This window comes from Podospora anserina, chromosome 2 (assembly GCF_000226545.1).
Source record: "Podospora anserina S mat+ genomic DNA chromosome 2, supercontig 2".
Lineage (NCBI taxonomy): Eukaryota > Fungi > Ascomycota > Sordariomycetes > Sordariales > Podosporaceae > Podospora > Podospora anserina.
This window is the reverse complement of record NW_001914858.1, coordinates 2,144,423-2,151,823: the sequence shown is the minus strand read 5'-3', so window position 1 is coordinate 2,151,823 and position 7,401 is coordinate 2,144,423. Positions and strand designations below refer to the sequence as shown.

The following is a 7,401-nucleotide window of genomic DNA, read 5'->3' as shown; positions in this document are numbered from 1 at the left end:
CTCAACTCAACCATCACCCGTCCCTCATCCAAAAACCTAACACACGCCTCCGCAGCCTCCTTATCCGTCACGACCCCCGAGACAAACCCCCCCCTTCATCTGCCGATACCACTCCCACGTCCTTTCACTGACCGTCCTAGCGCCCAAGCTCGTCGCCAAACTCGTAATCCCCTCCAGCGTGACCAACTCCCCCTTGAGCGTGCTCTGAAACAACGAATCCGCCCCCTCGGTCTCAAGCGCCACAACCTTGACCCCATCCTCCAACCCATGCTTGTGAACGCCCTCGCAGACACCGTTCGCCAACCCGCCCCCTCCAACATTACAAACCACCGCATCCATTTTTTGGCCTTCTGGCATTTGCCTAACCACCTCATCAATCAGGGTAGAAGCCCCGCGCCAGATGGCAGGGTGATCAAACGGGGGGACGTAAACATTCTCCACACCGGGGGTGTCCTTGGCGAGAAGTTCCTCGCGGAGAAAAGTGTCGGCTTCGATCCAGGACTGACCTTTCTGTACGACTTGGGCGCCGGCGTCTTTGAGCTTTTGGACCATGAAGGGGGAGGTGGAGAGGGGGACGACGATGGTGGCGGTGCTGTTGGGGAGGGAGAGGGAGGTGGTTGCGCAGGCCAGGCCGGCGTTGCCGCCGGAGGAGCAGAGGAAGTGGGTTTTTGTTGTCGGGGGGGTGGATTGGGAGGCTTCGAGCATCATGTTGCCGATTCCGCTGGGGAGGAGGGTTAGCGATATGAACAAGGCAAGGGGGGGATAAGGGGGAAGGGGGAAACATACCGGGACTTGAACGACCCAGAGGGTTGGACGTTCTCTAGCTTGAGGTAGATGTTGCACCCGGCGTTGCGGGACATTTGGGCCGAGTAGATGAGGGGGGTTTCGATCCATGGCTGGAGGGTGTCTTGGGCTGTGGTGGTGGTGGTGGTGGTGGTTGTCCCCTTGGTGGATGGGGGAGGAGAGGGCGCAGGTGTGGGAATGGAGGCCATGGCGACGATGGGAGTGGTCTTGGTGGTGTTTGTCGGATAGGGGAAGGGAGCATGAATGGAAAGGGGGCGTGGGAAATCCATCTTGATTGAGTAACGTAGGTATAAGTAGGCGGGCAACTGATAAGATTGATATGATAAGAAGGTGTGATAAGGAGGTAAGCTTTCAACCAGTTCAGAACTTCAGATATCCCGAGTCAAGACAGCGAGTCGGCTGTGATCATGTATCTTTGTTCCCTTCCTCTCCCGAGTCCGCTCCCGGGCCATCGGTCCTTTTATAAGTTTCTCAAAGCCTTCAATCGCCATCAAGGTGCTCTGTACATTACTCTGTACACATCTCACCGTTCTTCTCGTCAATTCCGTGCATGTTTCGGCATTGCGAAAACGACACAATTAGCCAACCGCTTGTTTCACCCAGGCTAGAAGCGTGATCTTGTGATCTAGAAGCTTTTTCCAGCTTTTCCCGCTATTACCTGATGGATTCCAGAGGGGGTGACATCCCGTGACAGGTTGGCTGCTACACAGGATACTCACAGACCCTCCGCCTTTTTCGGGAAGGTCCCCTAGTCGGCAGGGCGTGATCAATTTTTAGGACCGCTGGCGTCAACCGTTGTTTTGTCGGGCGGTCTCAAACACGGGAAGAGTGGACCAGTCCGCTTATTACCGGGGTTTGTTTCTCCAAGAGTCCAAACTCCTTTTTTTTCCGGTCCACATTCTCCAACTTTTCTTCCTTCCCCTGTCTCCAATCTCCAATCTCCAACCTGTCATCGGTGGCCGTTGAGGCAGGTGTTGGATTTGTTGGTTTGGGAACAGAAATGTTGCAATCGGCATGTACTCTTCCTGCACAGCATGTACAGTCCGCGCCCTATGCCGTTGGTCTTGTCTTGTCACGTCAACAAGCTGCAAACTGCCCTTGCATGAGATACTACCGTGGCCTCAGAATGAGCCTCGACAACGACACGATTGCGAATTTTGGTGTCTGGTTGGCCAAAATGTCACCGTGACCAAACACCAGTTTTGCTGACACACGCCAAGTCCAGGTGTTCGATCCAGCTGTTCAACATTCGCATCCCCCTCACTCATCAATGAACCCGCACTTTGCCCTCCTCTCCCGGTCATACTCCTCATAGAACCCCCTCCAGACCAGCTTGTCAGGGCAGTCGTCCTCCCCCCTTCCCCTTCTTTTTCTCCTCCTCTCCTCCTCCTCCTCCGCCTCCTCACAGCTCGGCAGCGCCTCCCTCCACTGCCGATCAGTATGGAACATCCAGGGCTTCGGCAACGGCCAGTCGCTAAAATGGACCAGAAAGCTTCTTTTGACCTCCGCAACCGCGTCCCACTGCTCCCCATCCTCCCCATCCTCCCCTTCCCCAACCAGGTACCTCGAATGGTCCTTTGATCTGAACTCCCCCGTCAGCAACGCCAGTCCCCGGTGCGGCAGGATCATCGCCGAGCCCTTAAACAGCCTGTTCACCACCTCCATGTCAAACTCACCCGAGTCCATGGCGTCCTTGACGATCCTGTCATGGCGCCTGGTGTTCGGCTCCAACAACATGACATGCGATCCCAGAATCTGCTCGTTGATGGAGAGAGAAGTATTCCTCAGATCCCCCAACCAATACGCCCTCGGCACGGCAAGAACCGCCCTCGGCGCCTCGAAGTAGTGGTCCATGTTGTTCAGCACTAGCGTGTCTGAATCAAATGCCAATACGCGAGTGTAGTCGACCAGGGAGAAGGCGTGGAACTTTGTGATGGAAGCTCCCCAGGTGGCATCACCGTTTGGGAGCTGCAGCACGGGGGAGGGGTGCAGGTTGATGTGCGGGTATTCGGTTCTGATCTTGTTCATGATGCGGAATCGCCTCGCGGAGACGGCTGATTTGCCCTCGGAGTTCCATGTGTCGGGGTAGATCAGTGCGAGCTGGTGTTTTGTGTTGAATTGTTTTAGTCGGGAGAAGTTGATCATCTTTTCCTTTCAGTCAGCACACCCACTTTCCCTATGTTCCTGAGGACAGGGGAAAAAACAAAAAAAAGAAAGAAAAAAAAGAGAAAAAAAAAAGAAAAAAAGAAAAAACTTACGGCATTGCAGAGGTAATCCAGATCGGTGGTGTACTGCACATAGGCAAACTTGGCCTCCTCTTGCACTCTTGTCCGGTTGTAGACCACGTTCTGTATCGTTGAAAACGCAGGTTTCTTTTCCTGCCCCGTCAGCGACCTTGCCGCTGATTCCAGGGCGACATGGCCGTCGTATTTGACTGTAAAGAACGAGACAACGACGATGAAGCCGAGGACGGCTGTGAGGGTGATGATTCGGCGGGAGAGGAGCATCGCGATTAGTTGTCGGTGGGCACAGAGTCGGGCCTGAGAAATGGCCAGACCACCGGGAACAATGTGCTGTCGATGGAAAAGCCGCTCCTACCTTATCTTATGTGTCCAACAACCAAGATGCAAAAGTCGCGTGCATACACCTGCTCATTTCACTTTTGTGCCAACCCCAAAGCACAAGACCCCTGCTCCATGGCAACCTTTTTATTCCCCATCGTATCTAAAGCTATATCTCTTGGCAGGAGTCGAAATATGGTTGCCTGGAAAGGCTTCTTCTTGTACAAATGTCGCGCAAAAAAGCCATGATGGGTGGGTTCATCGTGAGATTTTTGAGCAGTTTGGTGTTGAGGTGCCGGGGGAGTGGTTCACGCGTGGGAGGGTGACGCGTAAAGATGCTGTGTAGAGGTCTTGGCGGGAGTTTGGGGGACAGGGTTTGGATACGGATGCCAAGAGGGGGTTGGAGGTTTGGGTTCGTGTTGGTGGTTGAGGGTGAAGAGGTGATATCGATAGGGCTGTTGTTCTGGTCGATATCGAGGTGGGTTTGGGGGGTTATGGTGTGGGTAGTTGGGAGGTTTGCCCTGGCAACGGGGTTTGCTAGTAAGGTGGTGTTTACCCCTGAGCCCCTGAGTGGATGGAAAGACATGTGTCAGTTTTCTAGTGACAGACTGCGAGAATTGTGCTTGCCCGTGTTAAAGAGAAGCTCCGAGCCTGTGTGCTACTGGTGTTGATGGATGCTGAAGAATGAGAGTCGGGAAGTGGACACATGTAGTTTGCTTCGTGACAAAAAGAGTCAAAACATGTCGACATGTCGATAAAGATAGCCCTGCCGAAATGCCTGGATACCTAATCCATCGACTTTGAGAGATCCATCTCCTTCTTCTGTTCTGTGTATGCAGAGATCAAACACGAAAAACGGTGGCCGTCATGGAGAATGCCGCCGCCGAGCTGGCCCGGAGCAAAGGCGCTCAAGCGGGCCGCCTGGTGTGAGCACATGGTGAAGAGGGCCGACCTGTGAGCTCTGGCGGGGCTCGTGAAAACTCCGCACTTCAGATCATATCTCCGTTTCTTTGTGGTCAAAACAAGATTTGATATGGCCTTTGCTATCAGTGGCTGGCTGACTTGGCTCGCTCCTTCCCCAGAGCCATATCTGGCAAGAGCAATTTGAGGCAAGTTGAGGCTCCTTTCCTGAGCTACAAAGTTGGGATGGATTTCTGGATTCAACGTCGCCCAGAGTCCAGCACACCTAAACTCAACCCGATTCTGCAGAGGACGTGGTGGCTCCTACTCCATTCCTGGTCCAGCCCTGGCCTACATTTGACATTCATACAGCCCAAGCTTCCCTTCATCACCCCTTTTTTGTCCACAATCCCCCCCCCTTTTACAAGCAATCACCATCGAAGCTATTTTCCGCCTGCCAACCAAGCTTTTTCACAGCACAGCTATCATATGTGGCTCCTTGATCCAGGAACACCTTTCAAGGTCAAGATGGCAGGCACATGCTTTATCTTTATCTACTAGCTTTGACCCTGACCTGGCGAACTTTTCTTTTCTTACTTTCGTTGACTGTGACCTATCCATCCTTTTCATCTCAACCTTGACCCACAAACCAACTCTTCCACAGCACCCATCACCAAGGGAAGGCCTCTTGCCTTGGTCTGGGTGGTCTGCGGCCGTACCTTTTCACCTTCCCACTCACACTACCTCTATTTGCTTCCATGTTCTATGGTCCTGGGTCTCTTCCCATCACCACTCTTCCCTTTTCTTTTAACCATCAATACACACTCCAGGTGCTTTCTTGTGCTCTGGTCAGGACATACCACTCCATTCCTGACTGTCAGCATTCATAACAGCACCTCCTATCATCATCGTCTTCCAATACACACGTCAAGTGTCACCGATCAAACAACCCCTTTTACACAATAACCCCCTTACCTAGGTACACAGCTCCACACCACCAGCCGCCTTCCAGAAAACAGCAGGCAAAAACCCCCCTTTTCCCCTGGAAGATTGTCTTTGACCTGATTAAAAGGGGCTCGGCGACACGAATTCACATCAGTCAGGATTCCAGTCTGCACAACACGGCGAAACTCACCCCAGCGCGGGTCTCGCGGAGCAAGCTGATAGCCCGCATTTTAATCTACAGGTTTTCACTCGCTCCCTTGCTCTTCTTCACATATCACTTCACCAGAGATTTTTTCTCTCTGGACTCAATTCATTTTTTCCCGTCTTTTTTCACAGCAGGCTTTTCTACTAGCGAGACATCAACGGGTTATCCTGGGCAATTGATATTGGCGGCAAGACATACTCAACGGCTTAACAAGAGATTATAATTATCATCAACGAAGAGGTATGTAGGATGTGTGCAAGTGTTTGGTAGCAGTTTTACTGATCTTTCTGGGCAGCTCAGCGTCGAGAAGTGGTCCGGTCTATTTGACAAGCCTGGCACCAGCCCACTGCCATCTCTCCCGGCAGACTAAACACCATAGTGGTCTTCACCACGAAGCTATCAGCATCATATCAATCGGATTGATACCAAGAAGAGAGGTCACACAGCTTGTCGTATGACATCTGGCGGTTCTCATATCAACACACATTGATCCCACTCCGAAGGACACAGCAATAACACAGCAAGTTCAGCCCCCAAGCACAAGCCGACATGTCGTTTCGATTTATCGCCTCCCACAGGCAGGGAGGCACCAACAACACTCCGGGCGGGAGAAATATGCCCCCCTCCTCCTCCGGGGCTGGGGCTAGGATCACGGGCGGCAGCAATGTTGGCTCCAGCAGCAGCAGCAGCTTTAGAAACAACCCCCCTGGTCACTCCGCTGCTGCACCGAATCTCCAGAGCATAGAGTTTGCCAGATGGATCTTTGAGCAGCAGCGGACTGTGGAGATGGGGGTCAGGAATGAGCAGTGGTCGTCGTCCTCGTCGTCGCCGCCCGTTATTGTTATTAGCGATGACGAAGAGGGTGGCGGCGGCGGTGGTGGTGGTGGTCGGCGGTCCAGTCGGTCGATTCGGTCTGTCAGGAGAAGCGGCATGGCTGTCAAACGGCGAATCGACCTTGTTGATGGTGCTGATGGTGATACCATCGTTGCCCACCCCCCCGGCGTTGGTGTCAACAGGGGCTTTGAAATCATCGACCTCACCAGCCCCTCTCCCCCCCCTCCCCCTCGTGCCCCAAAAACGCAGCGCACTACCACCACCCGGTATCAGGACCGAAACAAGCCAAAAGAAGAAACGGGTGATGATTTGAGGTGGGAGATTCATGCCCTGCTGGGGGAGCGATATTCCCCACCCCGTCGTCCCCAGCCTCGTCCCCAACCTCGTCCCCCTGCTCCGGTGGTTGAACCCTCTCCCTCTCCCTCTCCCTCTCCCTCCCCGAGTTCCGAACCGCAAAAACCAAAGCACCTCCAAACCCTCCCCCTAGAAATCCTAACCAAAATCTACCGCCACCTCCTCGTCTCCCCCAAACCCATCCCCGTCAAAGACCTCTTCCAAGAAGTCATCCGCGCCCCCCCCCGCCGCACCCGCACTCGCAATCTTCCCACCCCCCGACGCGCCGTACTGGCGATGGGGGAGGAGCCCGAACGGGAGTTCTCAATCGAAATCGGAATCCTCCTAGTCAACAAACAAAGCTTTGCCCAGGGCATACAAATCCTCTACGGGGAGAACACCTTCAGCTATCTCCTCCGCGACCCAAGCGCTGCCCGCACAGGTGGAGCGGCAAGAAGCCGAAGAGACGGGCAGAGAAACAGGATTGACTGGTCCCGTTACGGGGGCTTGGTAAGACAGGTGGAGATTGAGATGGAGCGGAACCGGACGGGGGGGGAGTATGCTAATCTTTTGAGGCGTGCGCTCGAGAAACTGAGGGGGGTGAGGTTGAGGGAGTTGGTTTTGAGGCTTAGTCCTTTGTATGAAAGGGAGGGGGAAGGGAGGCATCTGAGTGTGGTAAGTTTGTTTGGACGGAACGCGCCGGTTATGAGGGCGTTGAGGGGGGTGGAGGTGGATTTTTTGAGGGTGGGGGTTAATGTGAACAGTCATTTGAATGACGGGGAGGAGGAGGGTCCCAACGCAATGCGTGAAACTTGCTAC

At 53.9% G+C, this 7,401-nt stretch overlaps 3 protein-coding genes across 3 annotated transcripts; 1 reads left to right on the top strand and 2 right to left on the bottom strand.

The window, feature by feature from the left end:
* Positions 1 to 60: 60 nt before the first annotated feature.
* PODANS_2_5890 (uncharacterized protein) lies at positions 61 to 1,073 on the bottom strand (the record flags this gene model as incomplete). The annotated part of the gene is made up of 2 exons (XM_001911320.1): positions 61 to 721; positions 787 to 1,073. 2 exons carry the CDS (start codon positions 1,071 to 1,073, stop codon positions 61 to 63), a joined length of 948 nt encoding a protein of 315 aa, XP_001911355.1.
* Positions 1,074 to 2,064: 991 nt separating this feature from the next.
* PODANS_2_5880 (uncharacterized protein) lies at positions 2,065 to 2,949 on the bottom strand (the record flags this gene model as incomplete). The annotated part of the gene is made up of 1 exon (XM_001911319.1): positions 2,065 to 2,949. One exon carries the CDS (start codon positions 2,947 to 2,949, stop codon positions 2,065 to 2,067), a length of 885 nt encoding a protein of 294 aa, XP_001911354.1.
* Positions 2,950 to 5,964: 3,015 nt separating this feature from the next.
* PODANS_2_5870 (uncharacterized protein) lies at positions 5,965 to 7,401 on the top strand (the record flags this gene model as incomplete). The annotated part of the gene is made up of 1 exon (XM_001911318.1): positions 5,965 to 7,401. A coding segment is annotated over one exon (1,437 nt), but the record flags the coding sequence as incomplete, so codon positions are not given.